The sequence below is a fragment of the Hypanus sabinus genome, chromosome 1 (assembly GCF_030144855.1).
Source record: "Hypanus sabinus isolate sHypSab1 chromosome 1, sHypSab1.hap1, whole genome shotgun sequence".
NCBI lineage: Eukaryota > Metazoa > Chordata > Chondrichthyes > Myliobatiformes > Dasyatidae > Hypanus > Hypanus sabinus.
This window is the reverse complement of record NC_082706.1, coordinates 124,861,992-124,882,340: the sequence shown is the minus strand read 5'-3', so window position 1 is coordinate 124,882,340 and position 20,349 is coordinate 124,861,992. Positions and strand designations below refer to the sequence as shown.

Sequence of the window (20,349 nt, the reverse complement as noted above, 5' to 3'; positions counted from 1 at the left end):
GAAAGTATGATGAGATATTGCATGGGCTAAAAATTGTTAAAGAGATACTAGGAGGTTAGCAAGACTCAAAGTGAATACTGTACATTGACTATCCAGATAGTTAATTTATAGTTAATCTGGAAGAAGTGTCTCGAGCTGAAATGTCGACTATTTATTCATTTCCACAGTTGCTGCCTGACCTGTTGAATTCCTCCATCATTTTGTGTGTGCTGCTTTGGATAGCCAGCACCCGCAGACTTTCTATTGTTTATAACAACCCAGATAGTTCTGTTCTACATTGCTGTGGAAAGAAGCTTGGAATATTGGCCATAATCTTATAAATGTCCAGAGATTCAGGCTTGTATCGTAAGAACTGGAGGATCACAATTGTCATAACAGTGTATATAAACAAAGTGTAACAATACATCCAGCTAATATATCCTACTCTGTTTAACCTTTGTTTTGGCAGAATGTTCTTGCGCAAAGAATTCATGATGAATCTTTACAAAATATTTGTCAGGTTATGAGAAAGTCAGGGTGAACATGTAGGAAATACACCAGCGTTTGATCAATCTGAGCAACACAGTCCCTGACATTCATATGCCATCCCATAATAGAAATTACCCAGGCAGAGCAAACTTCAATGAAAATCTCTAGATTAGTGCTTTCTGCACATATACATTTGACAACTTAGTAAGATGTCTGAAGAGATGCAGCTGCTTCACAACTGAGGACCCCTGACAATATTTACAGTGCAGATATCTAGTTACACTGCTAATGAGTACCAACTGTCACAAGTCTTTCCGATATATAACTTGTTCATTCCTGAACTGCGTCATAAGGAGGATCCAGTCATTCATTGTTTTTTCTCTGGGTAAGTGTCTTTCAGCTTCTCAGGGTTCCAGACTCTAAGTTTTGAAAAGTCTTTGGGGAATCATCTTATCTAAGCACAATGAAATACCGACGTCACTAAGTCAACATCAACATAATCTATTTTTGAAGCTAAATGTCTCACTTCACTGCTCTATTTATAGTTTAAATCCTGGCAAGTGACCTTAGAAAACTACAGATCATAAAATATTTCCACTTCACGGTTAGAAGACATTTTGACTTTAAAAAGAAATCTGTATTTGTATGAACATGGATCACGTTGTATTAAATAGATGAGCAAGAGTCGTACTTTCAAACCAGCCTCTGCACCAGCTGCAGGAACAATGGACTTGCATGGCTTCACTTGACAGAATACTACAAGGACAGAAGGCCTTATTCTTTGCCTCACAATGTCATGTCAGCTTTACTAAATGACTGCCCAGAATTTCTTTTACGTTATCGTACAGTGCCTAATCTTCCCAGGTCACATCGATCATGAAACTCATCACAGAAAATTAATTCTTGTAATTAATTTTAATAGGAAAAGTTCCCTTTCAAAACCATGATGATTTTAATGACTGCCAAGCTAGTGAACGGAAAACTGGTGGACTGGTCTCCCATTCTTATCTTGTTGAAGATTTAAAAACCAGCATATGCTCTGTTTTTTTCTTACTTTTTCTTTTTTCATTTGTAGGCATTAATTTTTTTCATTTCTCTATTTGCATCTGATTTGGCACTGAATTCACCAATTTAAATTCACTATTTTGTCTCAGTATTTATTTCTCAACCCTTTAGTCTCAGTGGCTGAGATGGTAAATTCCTAGAAATTCATTTTAGGTCTGTAGTGTTAAAAGCTGACCGGTGACAAAATCAGAAGTGCTAAACATGCAAATATAAAGTGTGGCTGAACACAGAATTCTTCCATATTTCAACAATCGGTAAGTACACAGTACACAATATTACTGTTATTTGTTAAAGGTGACCACGGTTCTATTTTTATCATCTAGGTGTACGAGGTTCCTGAGGTCTAGCTGTCCCATCGTCAGCTTACTTGATAATCCGTGGGAAAATAGAATTTAGAAATGAACGGTGCAAGGACAAGTCTGATTAGGCAAAGTGGACTGGATTGTGCATCTCCCACCTCACCATTCCATTGAGAATGTTCAGCTATCTGCTGTTTATGGGTCCGTTTGTCCCTGACTTTTATGGCCGTGGATTGCAGCGTGGACGACAGGAAAGAGGTGGAATCAGTGTTAAGTTCTAGGCCTCTCTATTAGTCAGGGTAAAGCATGGATGTTGTATTCCAGCTGTCTATGTGTAATCTAGCCAGTATGTAAACCAGGACAGTGTGATATGGAGAGCAGGCTGTTGCCCACGTAGCAGGCTCCCACTCTCTATGCAGCTGATATCTGCCAAAGGAATGGCAGAGACTGATACAGTTTGGCACCAGCAGCATCGAGGAGTTGCCAGACAGCATTTAAAACAATGTAGGACTTCTTTCAGGACGCCAACGGATTTTTCCTCTAGGTTTACTTCCGGAGCCTTCTCCATGAGTGGGTACAGCTCCAAGGCAGTGAAAGTTTGAGATCGGAGTTTTCTTTCTAGATGAGCTGCCAACCATGGCTGATGAGCCCCAGCTGCCCGAAGTAACTGGATTTCAGATCTGGTAACCCGCCTTTGTCCCTTCTCTTGCCAGTAGAAATAGTTCCAGTGGGCTTAGTAGCTAAGCCACACATGAAGGCCAGGAGCTGGACTTGGTAGACAGAGGCTATTTGAGATGCATGCTTTTGGGAGCATTTAAGAGGTAGTGAGAGCTTTTCCCCACTACCACACCCAACTACAACAACCTTAAAAGAACCGGAGTACTAGGACAGAAGATTAATATCCTTACCTGAATGAATCAAGGGATATCTTTCTGCCAGAGATTGCTGATCTATATAAGTGTTATCTCATTCATTTGAAAAGGTTCACTGAACTATTTTGAAAAAATGTACTCACGTCATGGAATGGTCACAGCAATGAGACCTTGAGTTTGACTGGATAAGCCTGAAAGCTAGTACCACCAAGTTCAAGGACACCTTCTAGCCTACTGTTATAACTATTGAATGGTTCCCGTAGATAAGATCAAAGGTCAAAGGTTCATTTTTTAAATCAAAGCATGCATTTATATACAAATCTGAAATTTGTCTTCTCCAAATAGCCACGAAACAAAGAACATGAAAATCATTCAGATAACATCAAACCCACTGCTCCCCCTGTACAAAAAAGAATGGCATCCTGATCATCAACCCCCCCCACCCAAAAAACCCTCCCCTGCACAAAATGGAACAGGAACATCCACCCCCAGAAACAATCCTGCCGCCACACAAAAAAACTAACAGAACACTAAAAGAACATCAACCCCCAAATATCCTCCCCTCGCACAACAAAAACCAAAAAGGAGTGGGCAATCAAAAATTCAGAATGTAAAAACCGTAAGTCTGAAAAGTCCACAATCCATAAACACACCAGTCCAATCCATACAGGCAGAACTACGACACCATCTACAATATCACCGACATTCATCAAAAGAGAGGGACAGCACATGAGGCAGAGAGGCCTTCTTGCCCGCCACACTGCGACGGGCCACTCACAGACTCCTTCTCTGGCACTGATCAAAAGACAGGCAGTCGGTCCTGGAACTCTCGCTTGCCTTCTGCATTCGCCTCAATGTCTCAGCCTTCCTCGAAGCTTTAGTCGGTGATTAGTGGACGCTTTATACAGCAAAATGGAGTCGAACATCAGCTCACATCCCATCTCAAAGTTTCTTTGCACTGAGGCTGTCCGAGCATGCCCTTGCTTCGCAGAACCTTCTTGGAGCCAGCAAAGTGCTAGATTACTCAAATGTTCTCCAAGCTGCAAATCACAGGCTCAAACAGTCCCAGGAACACATTAAAGGTGAAAAGTAGATGTAAAAGAAGTAGGAAAGCTATTTTCGTAAACTATTTAGAAGATGTTGACAGGGGGAGCGTTGCATGCTAGTGCCATCTTGACTGGAGCGTTTCATACTGTTGCCTTTTCAAGATATTCTCTTGACCTCCCTATCTATCTCATTATGATCTTGCTCCCTAATTATAACTGCAACACACATTCTGTGTAGCTGTTGCAGTTTATTCTACATTCTGTTATAGTTTTACCTATTACTACCTTGCTGCACTATGCAATGAATTGATCTGTATGAACAGTATGCAAGACAAGCTTTTCACTCTACCTCGGTACATGTGACAATAATAAAGCAATGCTACTTCCAATTCCAGTTTCATTGGGCCTTTTAAAGTTATCATGTCTGTTGGAATGGCCTGGTGAGTGTATGCAGACACAATCCCAGATCAAGTACCATTTCACCCAATTTCCGGTGCTATGTCCAGTACATTTGAGATTTATTAATGTTTAATTTGATAAACCATTCAAAGCTCCCGAGTGATATATCAGCATTGCAGTGCAGCAGTTGCCTGATAACTCCAGGATGCGGTTCAATCCTATCCTCGTGTGCTGCCTATGTGGAGTTTATAGAACCATGCATTTCTGCTGGATGCTCTGGTTTCTTCTCACATTCGGAAGATGTGGTTAACTACAAGTTACCTCGTAAGGTGGGTAGCAAGAGCATTTGAGTAAGAATGAGCTACAATGCTAAAGAAAAGGAGAATGAGACATGACATTCCTCTGTTTGGAGCTGACATTAACCTGATGGGCTGAATAGTCTCCCGTGTCATACTAGTAACAAAGGCAATCGACCTTATTCATTACTTCAGGTCTTGGGAGGATATTTAAGAGCCTCTGTGATTTCTTTCTTTCACTTTTTATTGGTTGCCCTCATGTTTCCTCCATAATGTGAAGACATCTGTGGTCAGTCTAGTCTAGTCAGGTCCTTGAGTACCAAGGGTGGCCATTATCTGGTGATGCAATGTGTGTGCTTTTAGCCAACTATAATCTGGAGATACGATTAACTCATTGTAAGTGACTTACCAGAGAGAGTGCATCAATGCTGGCAGCATGGGTCTCGACCAGAAGCTTTACCAGCCTGTTATAACCATTCTGCGCTCCCAGGTGAAGTGGTGTCAAGCCAAGCTTAGTTTTGGCATTGACAAAGGCCTTGTGCCAGAGCAGGATATCCGAGATTTGATCATGACCGTTCTCTGCTGCCAAGTGAAGTCCAGCTTTACCATGCTGTAGAATAAACCAAAAAGAAACACCACACTTTACAGAAGTATTGCAGGGCCTGGTGTTTGACATACTAGAGCACTACCCATGTCCCACAGAGTCAGAGAGATATCACAAGGAAATGGATCCTTCAGCCATTAACTCATCAACCCATTAAAACTAATCCTACATCAATCCCATTTTTATTCTACCCGTATTCTCATCAGTCTACCCACCCCCCCCCCCCCCCAGATTCTACCACTCTACACACTGGGCACAATTTACGGTGGTTAGTTAGCCTACCAACCTGCACAACTCTTTGGGATGTGGTGAGAATCTAGTGTACCCAGAGAAAGCCAATATGGTCACAGGGAGGACATGTAAGCTCCACACTAACAGGACCAGGGGTCCCAGCTGAACCAAGCTCACTAGATCTGCTCCGCCACTTGGTTTATTAAATTGCACCTTTAAAACTGCCATCTGAATGAATGGCTGGTAAATGTTACTGAACTTCCACCATCTCATTCCAACAGAGATGTAAATGGAGAAGAAAACTACAGACGGTGGAAATACGAAATATAAACAGACAATGCCGGAAACACAGCAAGTCAGCCAGCATCAGTGGATAAAGAAATAGTGTTAATATATTAACACGAGTGTCTTCAGTGTTTTTTTTTATCTTTGCATCAGTCATGAAATATATTACAATACCCACCATAACTGTGAGGCTTTGAACTCAGGGATCCTTTGGTTGCAAAAAGTTCAGTGTATGGTGTATTTAAATAATGAATTTAGAGTTATAATTGCTTAGTGTCCCTTTATTAGGCAAACATATTTTAAAGATCTCTACTAACATTTAAATAATTAGCTAAATACTTTAAAATAGACATCAGAGTTACCTCGTCAAATACATCCACTCTGGCATGGTTTAGCAGCAATATTTTCACCATCTCTGTGTGTCCTCTCTCTGCAGCCAGAAGCAATGGTGAACAGCCATTCTGTTTTACAGTGAGAATTGTGGGAATGTTTTAAATGGGTTTCATTATAAAGACACACAAGCATATAGTAATCATTAGTGTAAACATTTACTTTGTTACATATATGCAATGTACCGAGGCTGAAGCTTGAAGAAAGTGGCCAAGAGCAGGAATATTAACTGGAAACAGGTAAGCTACGTCCACTTCCTCAAGTCCAAATGATCAAAATTAACTATTGGTGAACCTGATAATTGCCATCTCTTATACTAAGATAGAAACACATCAGCACATGGACATCTGTAAGAGGCAAAACAATCAACAAATCAACTTGGTGGCGCAATAATATCAGCACCGGCCTCCAGAGCGAAGTTTTCCAAGTTCGAGTGCAAGTCGGGCTGAGCGTCAAGCTAGCAACTCGGCCTCGTAAAAACAAGAATAGCTTGTTACGGAAACACCGTCAAAAGATGGTGCCCCGATAACTCCACTGCCGAGTTAAGGGATATTCTTCTTCCGCTAAATCATAAACACGGAAAAACGCGTACATGTATTTGGTGTAGATCCTTTGTAGCTCCAGTGTTGGTCCCACTATTAAACAGCAAGGAAGAATGAATCTCATTTATAAAGCTTCCTTCATGAATGCATAGTTAATGCGTAGTTAATGTCAATGGCAATTTATTAATGCATAGTTAATGTCTATGGCATTTAGATATTAAATGCTGATGAGAGTAAGTAATTTTTAGCAATACTGAAGATTTGCACAGAATATTTTGGAGAATCTGAAAATACCATAACTAATGAGTACCATATTGGCTTGACTGTTTATTGAGATAGCATAAGTTTTGCACAAAAAACCATGAGATTAATGTTTTACATTATTTGAGGCTCATCGAGGGATCAGAAGTAGAAGGGGTGACCAGTTTCAAGTTGCTGGGTGTCAGCATCTCTGAGAATCTAACCTAGGCCCAACCTATTGCTGCAATTACAAAGAAGGAATGACAGTGGCTGTATTTCATGAGGTGCTCGAGGAGAATTGGTATGTCACCAAAGCCACTTGAACATTTCTACAGAGAGTGTTCTAACTGGTTGCATCACTATCTGGAATGGAGAGGCCACTGCAAAGGATTTGAAAGTGCTGCAGAAAGTTGTAAACTCAGCCAGCTCCATCAAGGACACTCGACTCACAGGTATCCAGTACACCTACAAAAGACGATGTCTCAAAAATGCGGCATCCATCTTTAAAGACCCCCTTCACCCGGGACATGCCCTCTTCTCATTGCTACCATCAATGGGTCTCAAGACAGACACTCAATGTTTCAGGAACATCTTCAGCCCCTCTGCCATCAGATTTCTGAATGGACAATGAACCCATGAACACTGCCTCAGTACTTTTTCCTCTCTTTTTGCATTACTTATTTCATTCATTTTTTCAGATATACTTACTGTAATTTATAATTTTTTATTATTATGTACTGCAATGTACTGCTGTCACAAAACAAGTGTGACAGTGATATTAAAACTGATTCTGATCATTGCTATTGTGCTGCTTTCCCTGAATGCAGACCTTCACACTCACATTGTCCTTTAGCAGTCCCTCCATTTTAAATTACTAAACTAGAATAAGATGATATCTGCACAAATAAACTCTTGAATGTATTGTGGTTCCTTACAATGTTAGAAGCTTGCATTTAGATTGGACTCAGAATGGGATAAAACAATCTGATGTGCTTTCTAGGAGCACAATCCGACAGCAAGTTAGGAAGTCAAAGCAGAAATCCTTAAGAAGCTTATAGGAGAGAGAGAAGGAGAGGGAGAGAGACAAATAGAAAAAATGCAGGGATCATCAGGGTGAAAATTTTAGATTTCAGACTCAACCTAAACTGGTAAGTAAAATATGTTAGGATTACAGAAGAAGCAAGAGGTTGTTACAACATAGAAGGGAAAGGCCATAAGTTGACTTAAATGCAAGAAACTTTGTTGACCCATGCTTAAGACTGATTGTTGTTTAATTACTGAAAGGTTTGGAAATGCAGCTAATTGCTGACTAAGAAACAGCCAATCCCTCGCTGTTATGATGTTCTCTGAAAGTGACAACACAGTCTGACAGGGTGGTGAAGGAGAAGTATGGGATGTGTGCCTCCATTGATAGGGACATTGAGTACGTGAGTTGAGATGTCATGTTGAGACATTGTATATTCCACTCCAAGATATTATGTGCAGTTCTGATCACCTGACTATTGGAAGGAAGTGATTAAGCCAGAGAGGGTGCAGAAAAAAGATTCAGAAGGATGTTGCTGGGATTGGAGATCTGAATTATAAGGAGGACAGTTCCTTTCATTTCATTCCCCTCCTTATCACTCAGTATGCTTGCAACCCATTTTCTGTCATATATTAATAAACTTCCCTTTATTTTGCCACTTGCCTACTCTGAGGGTCATTTACAGTGGCCAATTAACCGACAACAAGCTATTGGGAGAAAGCGAAGCACCCAGCAGAAATCAAAATGGTCAAGAGGTGAACATGCGAACCCCAGATACAGCATTGGAAGTCAGGATCAAACCCAAGTCCCATCTTTAACGTAGTTCTTTCTATTATATCCAGTCTTCTGATCTGCCACACATCTTGGCACAATTAGATACTTTTACAGATAGAATCAAACTTAAAGAAACTTTTATAGTTTAGTCCTTCCCTTGGATTTTTTCTTTGTGACTGGAGTGTATCTAGTCTATTGAAAATAGTCAGCTTGTGGTATTTATTTTTATTTTTACAGCTGAAGCTATAGGTGGTTGGATTAGTCCATTATTCTTGTGAACTGAGTGCATTTGCATTTCCTTTGTCAATGTCGTGGTTATGTTAAATTTTGCTAGAAGCCCACAGTACTACAGTCAAGATGTTGTTATAGTCTATGGCTTGTGTGATGCCTATTTATGAAGGAGGATCTATTCCTAACATCTAGATGGTCTACACACTGTTAGAAATTTAGAAAATATGGAGGAAGAGTACCTTAGATTGTTTATTGATGGCCTGCTGCATTCTATTTGAGCCAATGTATTTCAAGATTTCAAGAAGAACATCTGAATTCCCAACGTGTGCACAGTAATGTAATGGAGTTTCATGCATCTACAAACAAAAGTTACTCTTTATTAAGTTTCCCAAGACAAAGTTTACAGCTAAAGCACAAGGTAGTTTTGCTTTATAATTATCTCCTTTTGACAGGTTAGATATTCAACCTCATTCACCAAACCAATGACCATTTTGCTTCCATCTTCCTCCTTTATTGGCATGGCAGAAAAGTGGGGCGACAGGTAATACTGTACCACTGCTTCACAGCTCCAGCAACCGAGGTTTGATTCTATGATAATTTGAATCATAGTCACAATGTGGGAATATCCTCTTCAAGTCTGTATTGAGCATTAACCATCCATTTTACACTAATCCCACATTAAAAACATTTTATCTTTTTCTCATATAATCCCTAATGCCCCCAAGATATACAGTGGCCAATTAACCAACCGATCTGCATCTCTTTTGTATGCAGGAGGATATCGGAGCACCCACGTATTCATTGGGACACCATGCAAAATCCACACAGACAGCACCCAATGTCACGATTGAACCCAGATCTCTGGCACTTGGAGGCAGCTGCTCTACTCTTCTGTGACCTTGTGGCTTCTCATGGCTGTGGAGACATCACTAATATATGCTGTTTGTTAGGTTAACTGACTGCTGTAAATTACTCCTAATATTGGTGGATGGCAGGAGAATGTTGGGGGAGAATACCATTAGATCTGTGATAGAGAATTTGTTACAGGGAAATAAGTGAGGGGATGGAACAACTTGATGGAATACTCAATGGAAACATGAGAGGAACATTATCTCTCGATCCAACCTTGAATTTTGGAGTTTGAACAAGCAACTAATTGCAGAAGCTGTTTTCTGAAGGAACTGAATAATAATAAGTAGAAAGATGGGATGAGGAAGTGTTTGAACCAGGAATTAATTATAGAACAACAATGGACTTTTGCATTCAGGCACTGTAAACATGTGGTGACCACTGGCCTGGAGCTGTTAGTTCTATTTTTACTTCAGCCACTGATGGAACTTAATCCAGAAGTTCTCTTCCCTTTCGCTACAAACTATGTCAGCTTCAGTTAGCAGTATATTTTTTATTCCACATAGATCAGGCATCTTTACGTAAATAGCAAAAAGTAAAAAAAGGTGAAATTAAAATAGGACATTTGGACCTTTCAAATAGTATGTTGCTACCTAGTTTGTGGATTCATTTTCATCCAGAATCTCTACATTTTCCAAGAATAAAAATAGAAAAAAATGAAGTGATGCTCAGTCAATCAAATGACAAATTTGATACATCTGATGCTTTCAGTGGTGTATTGGCCCTTTATGTTTGTTTCCCAAGTACATGACTTGTTCACTTATATGTATACAGTACATCTCCAACAAAAGTATCCCAGAAGATATGCTGCTGATCTTAAGCAACATATTTGACCCCTTGTGCCACACATTATTTTACCAGCTTTGTAGTTGCAGTGATGTCAGCATCATACTCCAAGAGAATTTTAACGATCTTAGTGTCCTCTTGCTTGAAGTGAATCATGTCCTTTGTTATCTCTGCTGCTAAGTGCAGGCATGTTTCTCCTTCCTGAGAAATAAAGTAAACGTAGGAGTTTAATGTGGAGGCAGTAATAAATTCCACAGCATGTCAGCTTGCAAAACTGGATGTTCAGAAACAGAAAACAACAATATTCTTCTCTTTAGTTCCTTTCTGGTTTTCAAACTGGCTTAATAGTATCTATATTTTTCCATGGAATTAAAAAGAACAAGTCAAAATGCTGTAGATATGCTTTATATACGCAGATCATATACTTTTGCAGCTCAAAGGCTTTACAGAGTGAATGTTGAGTGTCATTTGAAAGGGACAGAAGGATTGGTACATGTGACTGAAGTCTCAAAGTTTTGAGGATGTAGGGGATGCTGCTAGGCAAGGAGGCTTATGAAGAGCATTCCAGTGTGCTGGATCTCCACAACTGGAGGTTAAATGTATGAAATAACCTTCAGAATATTTCACAGTATGTTGTAAAATAAGATAAAAAGATTTGTTTTGCATATTTCTGGAAAGTGGATCTTCTATCTGTATCTTTTCACATCACAAAATTTTTCAAAGGGAAAATGCCTATTTGTTAATCATCTATTAGTCATCTGGAAATTTGAGGATTTCAAGAATGGTATGAGGAAATCTGAATACCGATCTTGTATTGCATTAATATTACCTTAAGATCACACTGCATCATGGTGCTGTCATCATTTAACAGTGAAAACTCGTGAAGTTTACTTGCTACAAGAATATGGGTTCCACAATTTGTTTGGGAATGAGCAGCCTTGATCCGGAAAAGTTAAAGGTTCACATTTGGATTCAAAGTGTAATTGAAAACCACAATATTGTGAGTCAGGAGAGAGATGCAGGTTTTTGAGCTCATATTTAATAGGTTTAGATGAATGATGGAGGGCAGTACAGATGCTATACTTGACCTGGATTGTCCACATCTGCAGAGATAACTAATGGCCTAGTTTTAATAAATCATTTAGTCAGGGTAAGAAAAAGAGAACTTTTTTGAGTTAAAAGAGAACTTTTTTGAGTTAAAAAAGGGCATGCTTGCAGAAGCTGAAATAAAAGAAGGAATCAACTTTGATAACACAAATGCCAATGAAGAGAAATGCAGCAACTCAAATAAGGTGGCATAAGCAATGAAATTAGATAAATCAGTAAACAATCAGAGGTATGCTGACTTTAATAACTAAAGGGAGGAGAGAAGAATTTGGATGAACATCCAAATTTTTTGAAGGCTTACCAGCAGAGTCATGTTTTTATCCATCACAACCTGTCCTACTCTAACTTACTATGACATTGGTATTATTTTTGGTGGTTGGTGAGAGACAGGTGGCATCGATTTAGATTTCCAGCTCTTTCAGCTCCTTCATTTGCTTGAATCATAAAAATACTAATCTTTCTTTTACCTGGTTTTCCTGATTGACACATGCAACAGCCTCAAGGCGACTCCTCTCATTGGTCAGGTAGTTCAGGATTTCTTCCACAACATTGACATGACAGTGCCGGACTGCAATGTGAAGTGGATTCTCTCCAGCCTAAAGGGAGGAGGGAGGAAAAGAAAAAGGAGCTGAGAAATGCACGTCTTCAGGATCAGACAGAAAGAACAAATGGTAGAAGAGATGAAGAGACGGGGGATGAAACGGCTGCATGTCTCCAGAATGACAACTGAAGGCACAAGGGTGGCAGATCAACCAGAAATGTTGCCATCAAAAGTGTCCTTCGTTAAATGAGGAGGAGCTATATTTCCCTTGCTACCTGTCTTTCTTTTTTAATAAACTGAGTTTTTCTTCTTTAATTTCCAAAGCAAAGTGATAGCAATAGCATTAAGGAAAATTTAATGTTCATTCTGGTCACATCAGACTGCACTACCTTTCTCTCAAAGGGTGCCCCAACGGGTCACCCAGTTGTCTACTAGTTACTAAAAACTAGCCCTGCAATATTTTTCTTATGGCATTGCTAATCCTCAGGCTGACAGCTACATTAAACCACATGAGCAATGGAGTTATCTGTACTCCTCGGATTCTGACCTCTTGCACAAATCAAAATTTCCATGAGTGCAAGACTGGTGATTGCAAGGCTTTGGAATTTCTTCACTCTCTCTTGCCATCTTTATGTTAGGTTTCCTTTGAACATACGATATGTTGGGCCCAGGATAGATCCTCAGTGATGTTGACACCAAGGAACTTGAAATTGTTCACCCTTTCCACTACTGATTCCTCTATGAGGACTGGTGCGTGTTCCCTCATCCTACTGTTTCTGAAGTCCACAATCAATTCTGGGGTCTTACCGATGTTGAGTACAAGGTGGCTGCTGTGATTAGTTCACATATCTCACTCCTGTATGCCTTCTTGTCACTATATGAAATTCTGCCAACAATAGTTTGTTGTCAGAAAATTTATAGGTGGCACTTGAGCTGTGCCCAGTGACACAGTCATGGATGTAGAGAGAGTAGAGTCGTGGGCTAAGTATACATCCTTATGGTGTGCCAGTGTTGATTATCAGGCAGGTGGAGATGTTATTTCTGATTCGCACAGATAGTGGCCTTCTGGCAAGGAGGTCAAGAATCCAGTTGCAGAGGGAGATACAGGGGCCCAGGTTTTGAAACTTTTAGGTCAGTCAAGGACTACTTGTGTTAAACATTGAGTAGCGGACCTTTGCCATACCAAAAGTTGATGCAGCCGGTTAGAATGTTTTCCATGGTACATACAGTACATATACTCTCTGTCACACATCTACAGAAATTAGTCAGAGTTTTAGGTGACGTGCCAAATCTTCGCAAACCTCTAAAAAAGTAGAGGTACTGCCATGCTTTCTTCGTAATGACACTTACGTGCTAGAAATAGATTCTTCAATTCATTGACTAACCATCAAGCACCCAATTACATTCATTCTACACTCATCCCGTTTTATTCTTCCCACCTTACATCATCACTCTGGTGGCTAGCATTGAAAATAACTAGATCAGTGATATTCTATATAGTTATATATGCTGACATATATGTACTTTGATAATAAATTTACTTTGAACTTGGAAATTTGAATGTCAGAAACTGGGATCTTGCTGTAAGTGACTCAGCTCTTGATGCCCCAAAGTCTTTCCAGCATCTACGTAGCGTAAATCAGGAGCACGATGGACACCTTCACTTGCATGGATGTAGCACCAACAATACTCAAGAAGCTTGATGCTGTACATGAGAAAGCAGCCCACATACCACCACCACCAGAGAGTGCATGCGCTGTGACATGTTACACATGTCACCTGCCATCTTGCCCTCCCCCTCCCCACCTTTGTATCCAGTCTTCTTCCCCCTCCCTTTCAGTCCTGATGAAAGGTCTTCTCCCAAAATGTCCCAAAATTATTCCTCACCATAGATGCTGTCTGACCTGATTTGCTCCAGCATTTTGTGTGTGTTGCTTGTAAACTATATTAATAAGATTTATATTAAAACTGAGAAAGTGGAATTATGAGAACTGCATGGGTTCTTTCATGAAGAAAGAAGAAACCTTGTACATGTTTTACTACAGGTTCATAAACTTCAAAGCAATTTACAGATGTTGCTCTATAAACAAAATTGCTGTTTTGGGGTCAGAAAAAGGAGGTGATCCCAAATGCAGGGTATTCTGTAGAAGCTCCTGTACTCAGTATTAGGTACGAGTGTGGAATACTCAATTATATGTGGATGATTTGAATGCAGATGCTGGTGATGTGATCAGTAACCTCACAGATGACACTAAGATCGACAGAGTTGTCAACAGTGTGAAGGACAGGGTCATTCTTCAGGTGATATGGATATGATGGCAAAATGGGCTGAGAAATAGCAGATGGAGCACTATTGAGGGCAGGACATATATCATGAATAGTAAGGTCATAGTGGGTATTGAGGAACAGAGGGACCTCGGTTTGTGAGTTATTAGATTCTTGAAGGTAGCAGCACAGGAAGATAAAGTAGTGTAGATGGAATATGCGATGTTGGCCTTCACTGGTCAAGATATTGATACAAGAACACAGAAGTTATGCTCCACATTTAAAGAGTCTTGGTCAGACCTCAGTTGCAGTACTATATGCAGTTCTGGTCTCCACACTAGCATCGGAGAGGGTGCAGAACACTTTACTTATGAGGAGGCACATGAGGTTGTAGATGCTGGAATCTGGAATAAAAAGCAAACTGTTGGAGGAAGTTGGCAGGTTAAGCAGCATCTGTGGAGGAGTGGAAAACTGTTGATGTTCTGGGTTGAGACCTTGCATCAGAACTGAGAGTATGTAAGAAAGGAATTCTTGACATTTCGGTTTGAGACCATTCACCAGGGACTGATCCTCAGTCATTAAGGGTCCCAACCCATTGAGCTACCCTAGCACAAAGATGAGAAAATCTGCAGACTCTGGAAATCTAAGCAACACACACAAAATGCCGGAGGAACTCCGCAGGCCAGGGAGCTCGATGGATGAGAGTAAACCGTTGATATTTCTGGCGGATATCCTTTTTCAGTACCCTCCATCTGTCCTGATGAAGGGCCTCAGCCCAAAACGTTGACTGGTTACTCTTTTCCATGGATGCTGTCTGGACTGCTGAGTTCCTCCAGCATTTTGTGTGTGTTGCTTGAGCTCCCCTGGCAGTTGTTTTAGATAATGAGGAGAGATTGGAAAGTTCAGGTCTGTTTTCCCTGGAGATTTAGAAAAGACATAATTAATGTAGATAAAGTTATAAAAGATATAAACAGGGTAGACTGCAAGAATCTTTGACCATTACCAAAGGTGAATAAAACTAGAGGACTTGGATTTAGGATAAGAGGTAAAAGTTCAAGAGTGGAACTGTAGATGACTGTTTTAACCCAGGCAGTGGTGAGAATCACTTTTGGAAGCAGAATTGTTAACAACATTTAAGACTTGACTAGACGAGCACTTGATTCACCTGGGCAATTAAGGCTTCGGGTTGGTAGCTGAGAGTAAGATGGAAGTTTGTTCACAGGTCGGTGTGGATGAGATGGACTGACTGGCATGTTTACTGTATGACTCAATGATAGGGAGGGATGAATGAGAATGCAGCCAAGAGACAGCCTGACAAGAATGTAGGGAGGAAGGAAGATTAGAAATTTCCTCCATGAAGTGAGGTGGGGAGACAGTTAGTCTGCTTCTGTCCTATAAAACATGACATGAATCTGTAACATGTAGAAAGGGAATGAAAGAGATTTAAGCCATGATTCTATTGAATGTCAACACGTCGGCATTGAATGGTAGAACAGGCTTGACAGATCAAAAGTCACATTCATGCTTCTATCTACGTGCTTTCATGCTTCTACATGATATATTCATTCAATCTTTGTTGGCAGTGTTGGGTCCTCCTACCTTGGACAGCCACGTTAGGTCACCTCCCTCCTCAATCAAAGCTTGGATCATTTTCAGGTTGCCGTGCCGGGCTGCTATATGCATGGCTGTCTCACTATTCTGTGGACATCATATAGATGGCATTAACCACACTACAGCTCAGAACACCCGCCACTGATAATAAGTCCCAAGCCTTCTGGGACTTCTCAGAATAAATTACGCTATAAAAACAAAATTAATCAACTGTTCCAAAGAAATCTGAGCCAAACTAACCTACTTTGGTTTTACACTGAAGTACTGTTTGTAGTTAAGTTTGTGACAAGATAAAACATGTTGAAATCATCTGACACTCACCTGTGCAGCTGTATACTAACACAAGAGGCTTTTCAAACAACACAGCAATGTAGCCTTAGAGTTATGTTCAAAATTTATGCAGAGCACAATCCAAAAATCATATAAAATTACTGTAACTGGGTAAAACATTGCATTTCTCAGCCTGAAGAATTAATTTCCCTTAGGAAAGATTCACCAATGTTTGCTTGCATTGATAGATCATTTTAATTCCTTCCGCGTTAATAGTGTGAATATCTGAAAGTGTTAGTTTTAGAGATCCATGTTCGTCCCCATTACATGTCAACATATCTAAACATACTAAACATGAATTGATGTTCTACAGTATTCTACATATACTGCATAGAGCAATCTTTATAATCTCTATACAACTATGGTCAAGCTTTATTTCATCATGTATTTTGCATTTAAATAAGTACAACTACAGAATTGTAGAGATTGAATCATTTACTGTTACTATTATGTGATTTCATAAAGCAGAGAATGATGAATTGTGTAGCATTGATGGTCCCTGTAAATAAATATATACTGGTCCAATTCAGCAACATAATTTATCATGTATAATTTTCATTAAGTTTATTAAGATATGACAAAATATATCCACAAGTCAGACTTTAAGTAACTGCTCTTTCCTTCAACCAAAACAAGAATACATTTCCCTTTGTCCTCATTGGAAGTCTCCACGTTCTACAACTTATCCTCTGTCTTTTCCAACACCTCAAATGTAATGCCACAACTACTTGTACTTCCATCTTCTCTTAATCTTCAGTATCCTGAAAGGATTGTTCTATGCAGCATGCTCTAATTTACTCTTCCATCTCCACCAAAACCAACTCCTTTATGTCATGCCACTTTCCGAGCAACTGTAGAAGATGTCAGTTCTCTTCTCCTTTTACCTTCTCCCTCCCTGCATACAGGTCCACAGATGCTCTTCCAACAATGAGTTACTGTCACTTCTGAGTAGAAGTACTTCACTTGATAATTGTGATATGCAGTTAACCATTTTGGGAAAACCAAATACATTGAGGGTGACAGCGTTGGAGAGGCTGTATTCAGTCTGCAGAGGCATCAATGAGCTTCCATTTGTCTTTTGTTCTAATTTTTCATTCCACAACTAATCTAATATCCCACACTCTTCCAATGAAGCTCAGAGTAGCTGGGGAAACAGAAGCTAATCTTCCATTTATGTAAATTTCAGCCTTCTTGAATTCAATTCAGTTAGAACGGAGATGTGAAGGAATTTATTTAGCCAGAGGGTGGTAAGTATGTGGAATTCATTGCCACAGACATCTGTGGAGGCCAAGTCATTGGGTATATTTAATGGAGAGGTTGATAGGTTCTTGATTAGTCAGGGTGTCTAAGGTTACAGAGAGAAGGCAGGTGGGTGGAGTTGAGAGGGATAACAAATTAGCCATGCTGGAATGGTGGAGTAGACTTGATGGGCTGATTTCTGCTCTTAAGTCTTATGATCTTATGGCTTTGTGAGTACTTGGTTATTCCAGTCTTGTAACATATTTCTTGCATTCACATGCTATTTTCTCTATTAACCATTCTTCTAGTCACTTTAGATTTCATTAATTTCCTACTTACATTTTGTTATTCACCAATCTTTATAATAATATAACAGGTCATTATATCAATCTTTATATCAATATAGCAGATCCTGCAATATAATATACAGCTCATTCTCTAATTCTTAGTTCCCATGTAAATCTTGTTTGCTGATGTGGATCAGTCCTTCATTAAGATGGGCATTAGGAAACCCTCTTAGTGACTCTTCAGCTTTTAAGTCACTTCATTAGGTTTCGTGTTATTGAGCTTCTATAAAAGAATATTCAATAGCGAGTAAACTTCTTTATTCAACCTAATATTCTTATTTCAACCTCATGGTGAATTGTATTCCAATTCTTCAGGATTCAAAATGCAATATGAAGCACTTTTGCGATATCAATGCCTGTCAAATATAATTTATTAAAGGGCATCTGGGAACTTAATTTGTCCTTGGCCCAAAGTCATACATACACAGCATAAGAATGCTAATTACGTTGTGCTCTACATCACTGACTCCAAGATCGTATAATTCAGTGGCAGATTTCAAACACTGCCCCTACTCATCCCATGACTGCTCTACATGCCTTAAGTCTGATTATGCATATTCTTACCTCTTGCTCAGCATTTACTTCTGCTCCACTTTTTAACAGCATTACTGCCACCTTCTCACCATCTTTCACTTGAGCAGCAATGTGCAGAGGAGTCTCCTGAGCCTGCAGAGGGAAAGGGGCTGTAATAGGACTCAGTTATGTGCAAGAAAGGATTGGAACAAGAATCAGATAGTTGCATAAATCCCATGCCTGGAGGGAAGCTTATGTTTTTATACCCTTGGGATTCCCAACGGCCTTCACTCTCAATGAACTTGTTACGTTTCATAATGTAGGGAAACGTAGCGAGCAGTTTGTGCAAAGCAAGCTCAATCAATGTGAAGTAGATAAATAGCCATTAAATGATCCCTATGTTGTAGGCACAAAAAGAGGTCATGGAGTAGGATGATTTTTAATACAGAAAACATGGAGGAACTATCGATTTCTATTGTGTTTTTTAAGATTCAAGGATGTTTATTGTCATTCTTCAGGACACGAGAGTAAAGGAGAATGAAATGATTGCTACTCTGGATCCAATATGGCATAAAAAAGTCAATAAACATAAAGGTCACAATAAAACATAATTCCACAATAAATATAAAAGTAATCATATAAAACACAACATAACTGTTATACACATAGATGGATTACATGTAAAGTACCCAAAGTGATGCTAGGTGATGTGTTTGCAGTAGTGGTGGGCTAGGTTAATGGGTGGAGGTGTTGATCTGCCTGATAGCTTGGGGGAAGTAACTGTTTTGGACTCTAATTGTCCTGGCATCAATACTGCATCACCTCTTCTCTGATGGGAGTGGGACAAACAGTCCATCGGCAGAGTAGAAGGGAAGCTTCATGACATTGCTGGCCTTATTCAAGCACTTTTCTGTATGTATGTCCTTGATGGTGGGTGGATGCGTACTGGTGGTGTGTTGGCCAGTTTAACTACCTGTTGTGGAGCCCTCCTGTCTGCTGCAATGCGGTTTCCATACCACACAGTGTTAGGATGCTGTCAGCTGTGTATCTGCAGAAGGCTGTGAGTATTGATGTACAAAGACCAGCTCTCTTCAGCTTCCTCAGAAAGTAAAGTTGTTACTGAGCTTTCTTGTCTGGAGGGAACCTGTTCTGGGACCATGAGAGCTTGTGCAAGATGTACACTCCCAGGAGTTTGAAACTGCTCACAGTTTGCACTGCTGTGCTACCGATGTGAAGAGGATACAACCATTGTTGGTAGAATCTCAGGTGGTGACGAGAGGGCGTACACGAGTGAGATATGCCAACTAGTGGAGTGGTGCTGCAACAACCTGGCACTCAACATCAGTAAGACAAAAGAGCTGACTGTGGACTTCAGGAAGGGTAAGATGAAGGAACACATACCAATCCTCATAGAGGGATCAGAAGTGGAGAGAGTGAGCAGCTTCAAATTCCTCAGTGTCAAGATCTCTAAGGATCTAACCTGGTCCCAACATATCAGTGTAGTTATAAAGAAGGCAAGACAGTGGCTATACTTTATTAGGAGTTTGAAGAGATTTGGCATGTCAACAAATACAAACACTCAAAAACTTCTATAGTTGCACCGTGGAGGACATTCTGACAGGCTGCATCACTGTCTGGTATGGAGGGGCTACTAAACAGGACCAAAAGAAGCTACCGAAGGTTGTAAATCTAGTCAGCACACAAGTATCCAGGACATATTTAGGGAGCGGTGTCTCAGAAAGGCGGTGTCCATTATTAAGGACCTCCAGCACCCAGGGCATGCACTTTTCTCACTGTCACCATCAGGTAGGAGGTACAGAAGCCTGAAGACACACACTCAGTGATTCAGGAACAGCTTCTTCCCCTCTGCCATCTGATTCCTGAATGGACATTGAAGCTTTGGACATTACCTCACTTTTTAAAAAATATGCAGTA

General features: G+C 40.0%; 1 protein-coding gene across 12 annotated transcripts in view; it reads right to left on the bottom strand.

Moving 5' to 3' along the window:
- trpn1 (transient receptor potential cation channel, subfamily N, member 1) overlaps positions 1-20,349 on the bottom strand; it is a 236,916-nt gene that overhangs the window by 53,210 nt on the left and 163,357 nt on the right. For 10 of the 12 annotated variants that reach the window (XR_009513281.1, XM_059975462.1, XM_059975479.1 and 7 more), the window contains 7 exons: positions 18,466-18,567; positions 15,974-16,072; positions 12,036-12,164; positions 10,534-10,662; positions 9,006-9,122; positions 5,928-6,026; positions 4,855-5,055 (listed from right to left, as the gene is read on the bottom strand). Coding sequence is in view for 11 of the 12 variants with exons in the window: in XM_059975462.1 (XP_059831445.1) it covers positions 4,855-5,055; positions 5,928-6,026; positions 9,006-9,122; positions 10,534-10,662; positions 12,036-12,164; positions 15,974-16,072; positions 18,466-18,567 (876 nt within the window). In the remaining variant the exon portion in view is untranslated. The remainder of the gene's footprint in view (positions 1-4,854; positions 5,056-5,927; positions 6,027-9,005; positions 9,123-10,533; positions 10,663-12,035; positions 12,165-15,973; positions 16,073-18,465; positions 18,568-20,349) is intronic. The other 2 variants (XM_059975523.1, XM_059975489.1) reach the window with 2 other exon arrangements.